At 35.7% G+C, this 19,066-nt stretch overlaps 1 protein-coding gene across 1 annotated transcript; it reads right to left on the reverse strand.

Moving 5' to 3' along the window:
- Positions 1-986: 986 nt before the first annotated feature.
- On the reverse strand, positions 987-8,847 carry LOC141623260 (uncharacterized). The gene is made up of 7 exons (XM_074439348.1): positions 8,537-8,847; positions 7,593-7,678; positions 7,204-7,350; positions 7,003-7,111; positions 6,235-6,358; positions 5,161-5,488; positions 987-1,364 (listed from the first exon to the last, which is right to left on the reverse strand). Exons 1-7 carry the CDS (start codon positions 8,658-8,660, stop codon positions 1,257-1,259), a joined length of 1,026 nt encoding a protein of 341 aa, XP_074295449.1. The 5' UTR covers positions 8,661-8,847; the 3' UTR covers positions 987-1,256.
- Between the last annotated feature and the right edge of the window lie 10,219 nt (positions 8,848-19,066).

Here is a 19,066-nt window from a genome sequence, read left to right on the forward strand (position 1 = left end):
TGTTGGTATTTGACTACCTACGAGTCTACCACCATCTACCGAGGGAGAGAGCAATTTCTTTTCCCGCGCATTTTTGTTTAAGACGTATATATTTATCTTAAATTTAAAACGGACCAAATAAAATAGGAAAAACAAACATATAGGCCTTGTTTGGCAAATAGCAGAAGCTGATTTATAACAGCGGATAACTTTAGTAGAATACGGTTGGCAGATTTGATTAGTACATTAATTAAGCAGATTTAAGAAAAGGTCTTTGATAATTAGCAGATTATCAGCAATTATACCATTTTCATGTATAGATTGAATATGCTATTGCAATATGCTGTTAATAGCAGCATATTCAAAAACGATAGATTTCGACCAATATGTTATTAGAATATGATTGCTTAACATATTATTTAGGTCAGAATTTACTAATTTCAGCCAAAATGCTATTTATCAAACAGGGCCTATAATGCTTAGAGACTAGTTAAAATTTTATGTATCTCATTAACCAAGCAGAGTGATATGACACATTTTAATATTAAACGAATATGACGGTCTCAAAAAGTCTGATTAGTCTTCTCCAATAATGTTGCATTTACGTGGCGTGTAATCTAAGTTATTTGAGATTGAGTGTCTTAAGTTCTTGGAACCAGCTAAAAAATTGTCATGAAGTTTGAATCAACATAAAACTCGACACTTGAAGTCGATTATTTTTCATCTTATCAATTCTAATTAAATTAAAAATAAATATATCACACATTTAAGTAAAATAATATAGGTTTAGAAAAAAATTAAAATAAAAAAAAAAACAAAAATAAAGAATGAGCCAAAACAAAGCCGAACCTTTCTAAGCTTGGGCTTGGGCAATGGCCAAACAAAGCTCATGCACGAGATCACCATGAGCGAGCTCAGGCGGAGTCAAGCCACACTTTATATCTTTATATTTAGTTAGGGGGTGGTAGAGCTGGTTTAATGAAAAGGGAGGGGGTTGAATGGTTATTGGTTAACAACAAATGTAATGATTTTTCATGGCGTAAAATCATGAGTCCACAGCTTAGTTGAACATGTCTGCAATAGCATTGAATTAGGAGACGACCTGTACAATATTTATCAAAATGAAAACGAAACGCAGACACCAATCTCTTCTTCCATATTGGTCAGCTTGAGTCACTTGAAGCCACAGAATCAAAGACACACTCTACAACTTGCTCGCCAAATATTAGTCATTCATAGCCTCATACTATCGTACCTGACGAAACTCCGGGTAAGGTCTACAGGAGGCCTAGAGCATTAAGCTGCTGGATATGTTCTGCTGGGAGAGGCGGTGGGGCCCAATCAGATCCATTCATCTGATCATCGACGTCCTCGACCACATATTCCTGGAAAATAAATTAGCCATAAATTCAAGATTAGTGCTAGAGTAATTGTGAAATGTGAATATAAACTCGGTAATCGGAATAGGTGTTAAAAGGCACAAGGAGAATTAATGCGATGACAACCCTACTAAACAAGGTGTCAAACACGAAATGAAGGCGCAAGCCTCGTGTACACAAGACACATCATTTTTTTACAGGCAAATTTGTATTTTCAATTTTAACATAATAAAAAATATTGCACCAGAGTATCTTTTTGGATTTTAATAAGGGCCAACTTGAAAGATGAAATTAATAGGAAAAGGAAACCAGTAAAATTATGAAATTTGTGTAGCATTGTGCATCGCTTGTTATGCCTCATGCGCAAACTGCACCAGCGGTGCCCCAAGGGGATTACTGATTACGCTCTACTCCATCACATTCCAAAGCCAAATATTTCTATTGGATTCAACACTATACAACCACAAAAGAAGCACATAAATACACAACAATCCCACTTTTCTAGGGATTGTTATCGCCAACTACTTCCACATATCTTTCTTTCTTCACAAACCTCTCCGTCACTAGACATTGCAACAACCTGCAAATGGCAGGATAAGGCCTAAGGGGGCTTAGATGTCCTCAGATTTACCCCTTTTTAGAAACACAAAGCGGCTGTTTCCAGACACTCCTGCAGTGAAAAGTGAGCTGATGAGAACTGCATTGACAATTGCTACTTCAAAACTAAAAGAAGTGCAGTCATTTGCATCACTAGTCATTCTTCAAATAAAGAAACAAACCATAAATGGGGACCAAGAACAGTGGCATTAACTCATAGAACCCTGACACGACCTCCCATGGATATAAACACCGGATGGCGATGTCCTACCAAAGAATGGCAAGTAAAGTCCAGAAAAAAGAGAGCTCCTTGAGTTTAAACCCAGTGGTGAATGTCAAGAGTATCAACCAACCTAATGTATGCCACACCACAATTCATTGGCAAAGACAACGGCAAGCTAAACAGCAGTATTCTACCAGTATTAAAGAATCAGTAACCGGCTAACAGAAAATCAAGAAGATCACATCCTTCATGAGCGAAAATACATTTGCCACCATTTCTGATTTTTGCCTCGGCATGAAAAACCACTAATTCCCAGTGATAGTTTGGGAGGGTAACACGGCAATAATGCCCATCATCTCCTCAAACTCAGGAAACCACAATCCACTTCATCCACCAGCCCTAAAGACCAACAATGAATCAGAGAGCACCGACGCTGTTATCAACTATTGAACCAACTAAGTGTCCCCTTCAGACCCTGGGAGTAACCGAACTCGGAACTTAAATTACCAGGTAGACATTATAACAAAACGCCAATGACAAATTAAAACAGCTTCCATAATAATGAAATTCTCAAAATCATCCACCAAACTCCAAATAATACAACAACAACAACAACATCAGAGCCTTAATCCCAAAATGATTTGGGGTCGGCTGACATGAATCATCCTTTCGAACCGTCCACGGGTGAACGTACGCCTCAAAATGCGAATAAAAAAAAGGGAAGATGAAAAACAAAAAGGAAGAACGAAAATGTAATTGAAAGTGAAGGTAAACTCAGGGGTTTTAAAATCGAATTCCGTCTTTCTTTTATAAAAACTTAAAATTTAAATCGAGAGAAAAGATTAAAACGATTTTTAAAAACCGAAATAGAGTTAAGGCTCCGGAATGAACCAGGAAAAATCTATAAGAAAGTGGTTGGTAAAAAAGTGTAATAAAGGAGAGAAAAATACATAATTTATTTTTTAAATTAAATAAAAAACATTAAATCTGTCAAAAAAAAACATCAAATACTAAAAATCCACATGTATCCTTTCCCTCCATTGTGCCCTCTCCGTCACCATACTCTCCTCAAGCCCCAGAACTCTCATATCGTGCTCTATCACTCTCAACCATGTCTGTCTCGGTCTTCCTCTGCATCTAGGGACCTCTGCTTTCTTTGACCCCATCTTCCTTAACGCCTTTCTAACTTCACTCTTTTGTATTCTACGCACAAATTCCCGATTCACCATGCTTGGTGTTACCTCTACATCCCCAAAACCTTGTTCCTGATGTCCATTGAATAAATTATCAAAGTAAGAACTCCATCTAGCCTTTATTTCGTTATCCTGAACGAGAACCTTGTCGTCCATATCTTTCACACACCTAACTCTCCCAATATCTCTCGTCTTTCGGTCTCTTATGCGAGCCAGTTTATAGATATCCTTCTCTCCTTCTCTCGTGTCCAACCTGGCATACACTTCTTGGTTAACTTTTGCCCTCGCATCCCGTACGGCCTTTTTAGCGGCTCGTCTAGCCTCCTTGTACTTTTCAAAGTTCTCATCACTCATGCATTTCCCCAGAACCTTATAGCATTCACGTTTAGTCTTTATCGCTTGTCTCACCACATCATTCCACCAAGATGTGTCCTTACTTGATGGTCTATTCCCTTTAGATTCCCCTAACACCTCCTTCGCCAAATCCTTTACATCATGCTCCAATTTATCCCACGTTGCATCAATATTTTTCTCCTCGCAATCCGACCAAATATCGCTCCTTCCAACCTTATCCAAAAACGCTTGTTGGTTTCCCCCTTGTAGCTTCCACCACTTGATCCGTGCCTCACCGATTATCTTTCTCTTCCTGAAGTCTCTCTTACCCCGAAAATCAAGAACCACTAGTCTATGTTGTGTTGCGGCACTTTCCCTGGGTATGACCTTGCAATCGGTGTACTCTTTCCTCCACACATTCCTTACCAAAAGAAAGTCAATCTGACTAGCATTACCTCCACTTCTATAAGTCACCAAATGAGAATGTCTTTTCTCGAACCAAGTGTTCATTACACCCAAGTCATATGCCAAAGCAAAATCCAATATGTCACTTCCTGCTTCATTTCTCTCCCCGAACCCAAAACCCCCATGAATGTTCTCAAAGCCAACTCGACTAGTACCCACATGCCCATTGAGGTCACCACCAATGATCAATTTCTCTCCAATAGGGACTCGTTCTACAACCTCTTCCAAATCTTCCCAGAAGGCTCGTCGAAAAGAAGCATCCAAACCTACTTGAGGTGCGTAAGCACTTATAACCGTCACCACCTCATCCCCGATTACAAGCTTAATGCTCATAATCCTATCACTCTTTCTCGATACTTCTACCACATCATCAATGTAATCTTTATCAATGACAATACCCACTCCATTACGACTTTTGTCTTTACCCGTGTACCAAAGCTTATAACCCCAAGGCGCTATCACCCTTGCTTTATCTCCGACCCACTTTGTCTCTTGTAGACACATTATATGCACTCTCCTCCTTTTCATAACCTCCCCTACCTCAGCTAATCTCCCTGTCAATGAGCCAACATTCCAAGTACCAAAACGTAACCTACTACCCTACCAAACTCCAACTAATACTGTGTAATATTTTAGTAATCGAAAAGGGTCTCACTCCTATTTACAGTCCTATCCCAAAAACTAAAGAAAACATTCAATTCTCCAACCACTTAGTCTATCACTGTATCTCTTGGAAAACCGAGTGAGACGCTTTACAAAGTACTCCTTCGCCCATAGGAAACAGCAGTTTCAAATAACTTCTGCACTAGGGCAATTTTGTTAAAACGTAAAAATAAAACATTGACATCAACATGGCTAATGTTAATTCGTATATTCATCAACTAAATAGTAAATAGTAATTAGCCAATAAGCTGTTTCAATGGCTTAACTAAGGGAGCAGTGGTCAGCGAACATCTCTATATTGAGAAAGAAAGGAATAAATATATCTTACCTTCGTCAGCATTCGTTTTGCAAGAATGTGGTAGTGCCGTTGCCAAATCCGTTGGCCAACCATAGTAGCCACAAGTACACTGTAGAATATGCCAATGACTGCAAATAAACCTATTACAATTAAAGCCATTATAAACAATAAAGGTAGACCAGCTTCCCCAGCACCTCCCACACAGCTCCCACATTCACCAGCTGTACTGGCACAACCTTCACAGGATCCTCCCACGCAGCCCCCGCATTCGCCGCCTGTACTGACACCACTTCCACAGCATGCACCGCAATCACCCCATAAACAGAAGGTGCCTGGAAAATGGCTGTCTGCGCACGTTCTACATGAACATAACAAAATATTACCAGAAAGCACCTTAACGGAGAAAGTCGGTATAAACAGGACTCGTAATCATTTATGATAGAATACCGCAAAATATTCTCATTAAACTTTACTCTGAATACACCTTAAATTGTGACGTCGTGGTCAATCAATGCGATTCTCGATTCTTTAATATTTTTTAATGGGTTACCAGCTAGGTAGCACGGACACTCCTCCTAACTAGCCGTGCCGTGTCCGACGCCGTGTCGGACACCCAACACTTGTCGGACACGCCTAAACATGTTATAATTTAGATGAGGAATAAATGTCAAAAGAGATTGATTAGAAGATGGGTTTGGGTGGGAAATGAGAATTAGTTATAGTCAAGGTCCAATTTTACCTTCACTTATTTAAATTTAATATCAAATACTACAAAAATAAAATTATACGTTATTTATAACCATAAAATATATATTTTATTAAATTTAAATAGCATGTCCCGTGTCCTAAATTTCACGGGGTGCCGTATCACATGTCCGTGTCCGTGTCCGTGTCCGTTTTGGTGCTACCTAGGTTACCAGGAAACCGCCACATAAGTTTTTAACACATGGGTAACGTTGTGTAAATCCAACCTCTTACGCCTCCATATGTAGGAGCCTTTGAAACACTAGGTGATGTTCACAAACTTATCTAACATCAGAACTCAGTTAATCAACCAGCTGGGAAGGTAGAAAACAAAAACATGCAAGAACGTTAGGTTAATACCCCGGGTGGCAGCAACATAGACAAAGTTCATTACAAGGTTGTGCCAGATTATTCCGCAACCTTCTGTCAAAACAAGTTATAAGGCAACCAGATAGCCCGAGCAAAGCGAAAAACAGAGAGGCACCTGAAATCCACCAAGAAGAACAGCATAAGTAGGTGATTCTACAAATCTTTCATGAACCGAAAATTCAAAACATAGGCAGTCCACTACAAAGAAAATAGATGTTTTTTTTTTAAATTTGTCAGAAAAATATTGAAAGAACCTGTGGCGCTGTCCTCAATTTAAAGGGCAAGTAACAACTAACAAGAAATCTAAGATCAGAGAGCATGCTTAGCCTAGGCCAAAAAAAGGGGGAGGAACTCACTATCCTTTAAAAGCATATAGGTGATGTTTTCAATAAGAGTTGCCAAAGACATAAAGTGGTGTTTTTCTAAAACCAAGAAGGAGAACTGATCAAATGCACTCTTAGAGTAAAACAAACTCATATTTTGTTTCAGACAAACTCATTTAAAAAATTGGAGATCTTGTTTAACTTTAACAAGCAACTGTCCCTGTAATGACTGCATGATAAAATAATAAAGTATCTCCAGTAGGAATGTGTCTACAATTACTTCCACTATCTCACTACGAAACAGATGTAGTCGGATTCCTCTCTAAAGACTGCTATGGTGTACTTAAACCACATCCCTAAGGCCCTAAGCAATTAACATAAATTCCAACCAAATAGCCAATAATTGAATTTTTACTACAGACCATAGGGAGTTTACCGCATATGTAGTAAAAACTGAGATGATTATCGAAACCCCAATAATGTTGTAGCCAAAACTCTTGAAAGCCATCAATCATATACACCAGATATGCCAGTGACGCAATTACCTAGGTAAAGAAAGCAATATAACAAATAAGATTATAAGAATCCTGAAAAGATACATAATTGAGAGAGATATGGTTGTACAAAAGCTACGTACCAGCTGTACAGCTACAAATATAAACAAGATATCCCTTGTCACGAAAAACCGAAATTTCAAGGTCCGCCATTTTCTATCAGCAAGGGCATGAACCCTCAAGTAATATGGAGCCTTGCAAGTCGTGCAATGAGAAAATGCAAAACCTTCCTGCAAAGATCACACAAATGGATAAAGACATGTTTTTTAGAATTATAAAAGAGGAAGAATGCCACCAGCCGTTCAACACAGGGTGTACTTTAAAAAGAGATGGATGAACCTAAAAGATGAAGTTACATATTCATCCTTGGAAAGAAAAGATGAAAGAAATGCACGGAAAATCCCAAAACGAGTCTACTAAGAAGCTTAATGCAGTTATGAGATCACAAACAATATCCTAATAAGGCGCATACCTTTACAGAGCGCCAATGGTCTAAACATTCTCTGTGGACATATTTTGATGTACCTTTGCATCTACATGGCGCAATGAAGTCTCGGCCTGAAAAAAGTATCATCTTTCAGTTCCATGAAAAACAAATCTACGGCTTTTATATCAAATGAACTATAATCTGTTACTTGACACTTTATATGAGCTCGCGTACCAGTGTCCGACACTCAACATTTGAACATTGGTATGACACCCCGACATTCCATTATAGACCAAAAACTTGATAATTTTTCATAAAATAGTGGACTCCGACACTTGGATACGCACCCGGACTCTTTGAACCGAGTCTAAGTAACATAGACTATAATGAGACTAAAACATCACACAAGAGCTCAATAGCTGATCACATCCTTAACAACTCATTTCTAAACCATACTTTCTCTACAGTTGAGAGATCACCCAGGTCTCAGAAAATCCATATCTATAACAACCACAATATTACCCTAGTGCCTCAAAAGCTCCAACTAATCAATGTCTTAGACCGTCTTAGAGTGTGAGAGGACATTTTAATATATAAAAGCCCTCATTTCTTGATAATAATAAATGACTGTTTAACCAGTAAAAGGATCATCTGACACTGTAAATCGGTTTTATTCTATAACTTGTGCCAACTAACAGCGGGTGAGGGGGTCCGATGTACAACAACTAACACCCTTTGTTATCACAATACAAGAATTGTTTCAAGATAGCCCAGAATTAAAATTCCACCGATTATTATGTCAAACGACTGCTCTTCCCAATCAATGAAAAAGGAAATGCGAGTTATTTAGCGAGTTATTTTGCTTTAGTCCGTCATAATCCACAACGAAAGAATAAAATATAAGTAAAATGCAAGCATTGCCAGAAACCCTAGAGATGCAGTTTAAGAAAATTGGGGGATTCGAAAAAGAAAGAAAGATTGAGAGATACCGTCGGATTCGAGACAAATACGACATTGAATCTGATCAGAAGTACCGGATTCAATGTCGATGGAATTAGGTTTGATGATCGGAGATGGCGGAACAAGAGGCGTTGAATCACCATCGTCCGCCATTGAAATAAATTACTACTACTACGTATATGAATTGTATTTACAAATTGATGATCTTGATTGAATTAATTGGTATTAATCTGCAACTACTAGATCATTTTTCACTCACTTGCAGGTGGTTGAAGGTGTTGATCGAAATGTAGAGGGTTGATATTAAGAGACTTGTTATTCGCGACGCTTTTCCAAAATTATAATACTCCGTACGCATTCATTCCTATGTCAAATCGTCCTATCGTACAAAATACTCCATACTAGGTTGAAAGCCCATTAACTTGATTATAATGGAAAAAAATATTATAAGCCTTTAATTTTTACATATAATTATTTGTTTATATATAATATTTTCGCTATTGTAGAGTTAATAATAGAAACTCTAATAAGAGATCTCTAAGATAATACTTAAGAGACTCAATAGATTTTAGGTTGCTGACACGTAAGTTCAAAGATGACTCATATTTATAATCATAGGAATATAGGATCACCCCAATTCGACTCTTTATACTTTATATATTAACCATATATATATATATATATATATATATATATAGAGGCCGGATCCGGTGAGGCACCTCATTATGGCGAGGCGGCCGGTCTCACCAAATTCCTCATTATGGTGAGGCAAGATCCGGTGAGTCCACCTATATATTTGAGTCCATGAGTCCATAAAACAATATCACGCACTATACAATACCATATCACGAATTTTTTTTTTCGAAATTTTTTTTTTTCAAATTTTTTTTTTCGAATCTTTTTTTTCAATTTTTTTTTTCGAATTTTTTTTTTTCAAATTTTTTTTTTTCGAATTTTTTTTTTCCGAAAAATTTTTTTTCCGAATTTTTTTTTTTTTTTTTTTTTTTTTTTTTTTTTGAATCTCATACCTTATTCAGTGAATCTTTAAGGCTTGTTTTGTGAAACTTGATCATCATAATTGGTTAAAATCACCTATTTCGCTCTTTTCTTTATTAAGTGAATCTCAGACTTTGTTTTGTGAATCTCGGAACTTGTTGATGAATCTTAACTTGTTTTGTGAAACTTGGTCATCATAAGTGGTTAAAATCACGTTTTTTCCTCTTTTCCTTATTTTGTGAATCTCATACCTTAGTCAGTGAATCTCAAGACTTGTTTTGTGAAACTTGATCATCATAAGTGGTTAAAAATCACCTATTTTGCCCTTTTCTTTATTAGGTGAATCTCAGACTTTGTTTTGTGAATCTCAGACCTTGTTCGGTGAATCTTAGAGCTTATTTTGTGAAACATGGTCATCATAAGTGGTTAAAATCACGTTTTTTGCTCTTTTCCTTATTTGGTGAATCTCAGACCTTATTTTGTGAATCTCATACTTTATTCAGTGAATCTTAAGGTTTGTTTTGTGAAACTTGATCATCATAAGTGGTTAAAATCACCTATTTTGCTCTTTTCTTTATTAGGTGAATCTCGGACTTTGTTTTGTGAATCTCGGACCTTGTTGATGAATCTTAGAGCTTGTTTTGTGAAACTTGGTCATCATAAGTGGTTAAAATCACGTTTCTTGCTCTTTTCCTTATTTGGTGAATCTCAAGCCTTATTTTGTGAATCTCATACCTTATTCAATGAATCTTAAGGCTTGTTTTGTGAAACTTGATCATCATAAGTGGTTAAAATCATCTATTTTGCTCTTTTCTTTATTAGGTGAATCTGAGACTTTGTTTTGTGAATCTCAGAGCTTGTTCAGTGAATCGTAGAGCTTGTTTTGTGAAACTTGGTCATCATAAGTGGTTAAAATCACGTTTTTTTGCACATCTGAGTACGGATTTCGCTAACTCATCCTCAATGTTAATGTATTTAAGTTTAATACACTAGATTCTTAAATTAACTAGGCTATATGAGATTCGAACTCATACCTTTGTGCAAGATTTGCACATTGCTCTCCCATTTGAGCTAATAGCCTTTAAGATATACCATATCACATCAAAATTGCCCTCTTGTCAATCACTTGATACACACAAGAAGAAAATGATTATAAGATTAATTGAACTTCAAGTTGTACGCGATATTGGTCAAAGATCAAAGAAGCGACTAATCATCATCTAAAAACTATGGCGATGGCACGTAAAGAAGTTTACACATTCAACGATTGAGTATTTATTAGGGTACGTACAAGGTTTTATGAAGTCTGATAGTCCAAAGTCGGTGGCCTTCAAAGGTGAGTCCTCTTTAGGTGATTTGAAGTAAAGTTCTCGCAAATAAGAAATACACGGAAATAGTCGGTCATTGTAAGCTTTTTCAATCGGAATTTTGAATTTCGTAGGTCTTAAGTAGTTATCTACCTCAGGCTTCATATCACGATGAACCAGCCCATGTAAATGACACTCACAAGCAACTTTTAGCATCCGACGTACAACCACCGCCGCATCTTTCTCTCGTATATCTTTGTCCTTTCGATTGACGTGCAGGAAATTATGTTAGTCGACCATATACGCAATAAACCCCATAACAAACTTTGAACAAGATTATAAATCGAATAATTTCTTACTTAGCCGTAATCCGATCAAGCAATTCTCCACCTTCACACAACCTGGTAGCAAGTAGTAATTATCCGATATTTAGTCAAAGGAAAAATAAGTTAATATAACACCAAAATTGTATGCTTATCTTTGAACTAGAATACGTAAACCATCAAAATTCAAGGGACCAAAGATAATGGGAGCTGAAAACAGATCAATCGAACTCTCTCATGTACCAACTAGTATTGGTTATGTGCTCTATTCGATTTGGGGAACAGTTTAAAGTTTAGAGAGCTTACTCCATAACTATGTACACATAATTGTCATCCTCAAATGCGTTATAGAACTGGACTACATTCTCATGGCCGATTAGGGCTTTCAAAGATATCTTCACTTCTCGTTTAACATCTTCCACCGCAATAGGAAGAATCATCTGCAAGCGTAAGGCAGATTCATTATAAACTATATATAGACAAAAAAATTAAACAATAAACACTACCGTTGCTAATAAGCTAATTTCTGAGCTCCTATACATATAACTGAATTAGTAGCTACGTCAATAGATTACTCCACGAGAAACATTAGTGCACCATATAACGGGAACATCATGGTAACGAAAGGATCATGAATGAAACATCAGAACTCCGTCTTATTCTCCTCTTACAATTTCTACATTTGTCAGTAAGCCTAATCGATTTTCTTCATTATAATCATCAAGTTTTTCTGGTCACTATAGCCAGTGGCGAAACCATGATTTAAGACAGTGGCGGAGCCAGGATTCTCCTTTAAGGGGGGCGAAAAATTCCAGCGAGGGAGAACGGGTAATGCCATTAAGTAAACCTCCAAAAATTCCGAAAATTTTAACTAAGAAATTCGAAATTCTCAAATTCCCTAGGTTGATCCTTCAACCCTGGACAACAAAATTCAACAATCCTAAATCTACAGGTATCACTCAATAAATACTACTGCCTCATTCCAATTATTTGATTGCCTTAAAAAGTAAACAAATGATCGGAATAGAACGAGTACATTATCACACTAGTTACCAAGTACTCCCTCCGTCCAATCATTTGTTTTACAAAAGTAAAAAAGAAAAGTAAACAAATGACCGGAAAAAAAGGCGTAACACTATTTACCAAGTACTTACTCTGTCTCAATCATTTGTTTACCTTTGATTACAAAAAGGCGTAGCACTATAAGGGGTAAAACTCCAAACTTTTTTTTTACCAAAAACAGTTGACATAAACATGATAACACCATCAATCGCCCAATAAAATCGGTTAACACTATGGTATTCAAACTGGCCAACCACCAAACTATTGAAGATTTCTAGGGCTACAGTTGCAGAGTGAGGATTCAAAGTCAGATTGCAAACAATTAGGATGATCGAAATTAGAATGAAACTGACATGAATTTCAAGCAAACAGTATACTCAAAACGAACAAATCCGAAACACATAGCAGCACACCACAGCTACATTTCACATCAAAATTAATTTATCCAAAATTTCAACAAGGATTAATGTAATACCAGATTACCAAGATAATAATATTGAATATTCTCCATTAACAATTCAATAATAATAGTTGATCGAAAATGTATTAAATTAAATTGAATCGGTGTAAATCGAAAGAAAAATTAATTGATAGAAATAACCTAATTTTGGATGATAATGGTGAACGAAGCTCGATGATAATGGCGGTAATAAGCTGAATGAGAAGATGGCGAGCGAAGTGTGAAGATGAAGACGAGTATTTGAGTGAAGATGAAGACGAGATAAAGAACGAGTTGAAGAACGAGTGAAGATGGGTTGAAGAGAGAGAAAGTGAAGTGAGTAAATGATAGAGTAACACGATTTCAAGGTCTGTTAAATGGGGTGTTGGTTGGGGACATGTGGCATAATCTTGTGCATTCATTTGTTTTTGATCGGATGGTAGAGATAGGTCGGCCGCCTCACCCTAAGAAGGGTGCCTCACATGATTCAATCTCTATATATATATATATATATATATATATATATATATATATATATATATATATATATATATATATAGAAATAGGATCAAATGAGTTAGGGTACTTTTGGTGAGTTACCCTCTAAACTGGACCATTCATCTAACATAAGATATGTGGTTTGAGATTTAATCTTACATCTCATATATAAAGTAAATTTTTGACACTTGAACTTCTTTTTTCCCACTTTTTTCATTCAGTTTCACTATTTCTCTATCTTTCTCTCTCTTTCTCTCTCATATTTTCGTTCGATTTTCGCAAATCCTCGTCGTTTTTTTCCGGTGTTCTCTCTCATAATTTCGTTCGTCGGTTCATCGGTTCTCGTCAATTGAACTTCAGTTTTTGTGCTCAATTTGTTCGTCCTTCTACTCCATTTTCGGTTTCTCTCAACAGGTAGTCAATGAACTCAATTGAACTTGATTATTGTGCTCAATTTCCGCTGATTTTCTACTCGATTTTCGGTTCCTCTTCTTGTTTTCTACTTGATTTTCTTTTGTTTTCTGTGTTTATTCTTCATTTTGTTTAGTATATAGTTTAATTTTGTTTTGTTTTTGTTGTTAAATTAATTTTTTCAATTTTTCCGCATAATTTAGGGTTTCGTAATTCATTTTTTCATTTTTTGTATCTTTTCTTCAGGTTTTACTTTTTTTTGTCTTGAATTCCTGTACATTCTAATGAATATAATGTGTGTTTGTTTGGAATTATTTGTGTTATTGTAATATATTGATGTTGTTATTGTAATGTATTTGTGCTAGTTATTGTAATTTAGAAAATTTGTTATTGTAATGAGTATTATTTTAGATATTGATCTTTGGTTAGTGTTTAAAAGTCAGCTTTTAGTCAAGTCCAGTTATCTTGATATGAAAAGTTTGTTATTGTAATATATTGATGTTGTTATTGTAATGTATTGTGATAGTTATTGTAATATAGTAATTTAGTTATTCTATACGTAGTATTATTTAGTTATCATTTTAGTCAAGTCCAGTTATTGTATTATTTTGTATCTTTGATTATTGTATTATTAAAATTCAGTTATTGTATTAGTTGTTGTCATATTTTTGTGTTTATTCGATAATTTTGTATTCTTTGCTCGGTGATACAAACAAATGGGTCCTAAACGTAGCAGGAGCACGAAGATGGTAATAAAGATGATTTGAAACGCTCAAAAGTAAATTTTCCAAAAAGAAGCTCGAAGGTTCCCGGAACTTCAAAATTGAACATGTGAGTATATGTGTCTTGCCCCCTTGTTATGAGTTTCTCTTTATTTGATGTGTTACTCTTTTTAATTTTTGCTTGATTTTCCATTTTCGATTGCTTCAAACATTAAAGTGAGTCGTCCTAATGGTTTGGTTAACGGTAAAACAACTTGGTCCAAATCAAAAAATTTGTCATTGAGATCGGATTTGGTGGTTTGCTTGATTTTAAAGTGACCAAGATACCATTGGGTGTTATACCATTGTTTGTAAAACACTTTAATGCTACTGCTCATATTTTTAAAGCAAGAGATGTCAAATTTCTTCTGTCAAAAGATGATGTGTGTGATGTTTTTGGATTGCCAAATGGTGGTGATAAGGTTGAGGTTGTTTACACTGGACATAGTGTATTGTCTTCACAAGAAACGTTGAAAGCCGAGTTAGGAAGAAGTTTAACGTAGAAGGGACAAATTATGTTACTATCCTCTTTGTTTATCTGCAATTACCGATTTGGGGGATGATGGGGAGATGAATTTTGAGGTGTTTGTGCTTTATGCTATGTCCATTGTCCTTGCTCCCCCTTCAAATTATGGAATTGACTTTACAATTCTTAAAGCGGTGCAAGATGTTTCACGTATCCACCATTTGGATTGGTGTGGGTATGTGTTTGATAAATTAGTCGCAGTGTTGAGCGATTGTGTAGAACGGGTTCTCTACTTTGCGTGGTTGCATACTTGTTGTTATGGTGGCATACTTCCATCGTTTGTCTTTTAAGGAAAAAACAATGTCTTCTGAGACTCCTCTTATCAAGCACTGGGATGAGAAGTATTTTGTTAGTAGGTGTATTTTGAGCTCAAGTCCGGGTTCGCTAGGTAATGGGGAATATGTCAATGGTGTGTATCCTGTCTGCAAACGCTTAAGAGAAGCAAAAGCACGCGAGGTGTGTGGTCGTTGATAAACCCGAACACGGGAAAAAGTATCCGGAATCGCCTTTGTTGTTTTGATATCGATGATGTTATTCGAGCAAAGGCCGCTAATGTAAGTTCCAATCATTCTTTCAATCATTTTTTGTGTAGTTCTTTGTAAAGGTGTAGTGTAGTTATTTTAAAGTTTTGTAGCAGTTATTTTTCCAATTATTGTAAATTATTGTAAAGACTTAGGACAATTATTGTAAAGACTTAGGGCAATTATTGTAAAGACTTAGGACAATTATTGTAAAGACTTAGTATAATTATTGTAAAGACTTATTATAATTATTGTAAAGACTTAGGACAATTATTGTAAAGACTTAGTACAATTATTGTAAAGACTTAGGACAATTATTGTAAAGACTTAGGACAATTATTGTAAAGACTTAGGACAATTATTGTAAAGACTTAGTATAATTATTGTAAAGAGTTATTATAATTATTGTAAAGACTCAAGATAATTATTCATTTTTTTTTCTTTTCTTAGGTTTCCCAAGCACATCTTTTGATGATGAAGAGGGATGTTGAGATATTTCTCCATTTGTACACGCAACGGAAGGAAGCGATGGGGAAGGAGTGTGGTTCTTCAACAGTTGAAGATTCTTCGATGACCACTTCAGATTTCTTCGACTCTGCTTTCATTAGTGACGATGATTCTTTGTTCACTAAATATTTCAATTTTATTTGTGAAAAAGCAGAGGAAATGAAACAAAGGGAAGTAAACTGCCGTTGTATGAAAGTTTTTGTAAGGAGCATGAAAAGGGGAAGCATGAAAAGGGGGAGCATGAAAAGGGAAAAGATGAAAGGAATGGGGGTTTTGCGTTTGATCCCGAAAAATATAAGGTGGTTTATTCTCGGGAGAAAGGTAAAAATAAGGTCCTTGATGTAGCGGTTGAGAAACCGAATGAGGAGGTGCCAACTGATGACGGCATTGATAATATTGATGTTGAGAATGAAGTTGTGGACTTGAGTAGTGTGGATGACGTTGTTAACAAAGTTGTCAACGAGGGTGTTGTTGGGGATAGAATCCAAGATAATTCTGTTATAAGTGCTTACTGCTGCATTCGGACGTTATGCCCGAGCATACGTTTTTGGGATTTGTGGTATAGGGTGTGATTTAGATTGTGAATCACCCAATCCTCGATGCGATTGTAGTTTTTGTTTTTTTGTGCAAGTACAAGGAGCTTTTTGCTCCTATTTTAATGCGGAGGAAGAGACTTGATTGATTTGTTTTCTCGCACGATCATGACCCTACGAATTGGGTAAGCATTATATGTTTTTTTGTTCCCTCTCTTTTTTTTTCTTTTTTTGCTAATATATCTACTATATAATTTGTTTTCATGTGGCAGGGAGGATTTGGTTGTGTTTTCATTTCATCACATGTTAACTCGAGATGACATTATTTCATTGTCTGCTAAGACTATGATCACATCGAACGTGATTGATTGTTGGTCATTCTTACTTAATGACATCTTTGGTCAAGGTTGGGAAAGGGTTATCCCCACAAGAAGTTTTTTTTGTACAAGTCATTCGGTATGTGAAATTTTTTTATATATTTTGTTTTGAGAAATTTACAATGGTTATGATGATTATTCTATTGTAGTTACTTGATTATTGTAAAGTATATTAGTTGTTATTTTATTCACTAAAAACAGCTTTTTCCTATTCTTCAATTTTCCTATTCTTCAATTTTGTTTATTGTTTCTGTGATTATTCTAATACTGTATTTGATTATTGTATTATACAAGTTCAATTATTCTCTTTTTTACAAGTTACAATAATCGAGTTTTCATAATACAATAACATTGTTATTGTAATACAATAATCGATTATTGTATTACAATAACAATGTTATTGTATTATGAAAACTCATTTATTGTATTATGAAAGCTGTTATTGTTGTGATAGTTATTGTAAAGCAGAATAGTAGTTATTGTATTGATTAACCAAGTTTTTTCATTGTGATATTTCATTTTCTCTTATCGTGTGGTAATATTTTTCATAGGCTTCTTTGTTTAAGCTTATCAAAGTTGCTGATGATGAGAAAGATTTATACGTAAAGGAAATTTCTAATGTTTGGGACACTGTCATTGAGAAACATGAAGGTTCTCTTGACATTGGTGCCGATTTGGTAATTTTTCCAATTCTTTCTGTTCTTTCTTTTTCTTTGTTGATTATTTTATTGTTGAGAACAAGCAAAGGTTTATGTACGTCTGTTTTTATCATGCCAGGTTTTTATTCCTGTTCATTTTGGAGATCATTTTTTACGTGTTGTTGTTAACTTTGTGGGGAAGACTCGTGGACTATCTTGACAATCGTGTATATGATGATTTTGAAGATAGTATCTGGGTGTTGGCTACCAACTCTATTGTATGTACCTTATTATAAGTTTTTGTTTTCATCTACTTCTTTTAGTTATTTTTCTTGTTCTTTAGTGATGATTTTTGATTTAAAAATGTAACCAGGTTGAAATATTTGGTAGTTATCTTGTCGAGAAAGGTTTTGAAAGAGAGGCAAAGTGAGGTCCGCAATTTCAAATTTGTAAATGTGGCTTTTGGGTGGAAATCGGAAGGGTCCTAGAATTTGGATTGTGGTGTTTTTGTCATGATTCATATGATGTTTTATCTTTGGGAAGTTGTTCAAATCGAGTTGCATGACGCATTGAAAAGGATCATATATAGAGTGAGATAGTCGCCATCTTGGTTTTAGCCAATATCAACAAAATTAGGAAAAAATTGTTGGATTTGGTTGATGATTTTACAAAGACAAAGGCACCTTTGTCACTGTTTTGCTTGAGAAGCGTAGGCTAGCCGAGTTGGAAGCGGCAAGGGTCAAGCTGATGCTTTGGAAGCTCTTAGGGTTATGGCAGAGGAACCTGATGATGGTGTAGGTACTCCGGGGCCTAGGAAAAAGAGTATGCCTGGTACACCTATGAGCGCTGGGATGATTAGATCAGGCCGAGGTAGTAGACCGAACTCTGATGGTCTTGGCTGCTCAATAAACTGTGGCAAGGCAGATACAAATCTTCTTGTTGTTTCAAAAGTTATGAGGGCTAACAGCAGATATACACGCGCTATGCCAAGCAAGAAGAAACAAGTTGTTGATTATTGTTTCTTGGATGATTACAATCTTGCAGATGAGTATGTTCATTTTTCTCCAAACTCAATGAGAAACAAGTTTGTGTGATTATTCTAATAATTGTATTCTACAAGTTCAATTATTCTATGTTTTTTTACAATTACAATAACTGAGTTTTCATAAAACAATAACTATGTTAATGTAGTACAATAATCGATTATTGTATTACATTAACATAGTTATTGTTTTATGAAAAACTCGTTTATTATTCTTGGTAGTTATTTTTAAATATTGTTTTTAAAATTTACTAAGCTTTTTTTTTAACTCCTTTGCGGTGAACTTGCATTTTCTCGGGCAATGCTATCTTGGATAGGTCTGATATTCTTTCTACGAAGCCCGAAGATTACACTGAGTTGCGCGTAATAGCTGCCTGGTCAGTTGTCTTGAATTTCATGGAGGTTAAGGAGAAAGAAGCGCCAGTGATGATGTTCCTTGGGACACAACATATGGTATGATCTGTTTTTCATTGTTCAGTTACTGTAGAATGTTTAATCATTTATCTTCAATTTTATTAACAGTTTTATGGTATTTATAGGAAATCTTTGAAGAGATGCTAGAGCAAGCAGCGGATAGTGATGATGTAACTGACAGCCAGAAAGACAAGGTTGTGCAGT

The sequence above is a fragment of the Silene latifolia genome, chromosome X (assembly GCF_048544455.1).
Source record: "Silene latifolia isolate original U9 population chromosome X, ASM4854445v1, whole genome shotgun sequence".
NCBI classification, from domain to species: Eukaryota; Viridiplantae; Streptophyta; class Magnoliopsida; order Caryophyllales; family Caryophyllaceae; genus Silene; species Silene latifolia.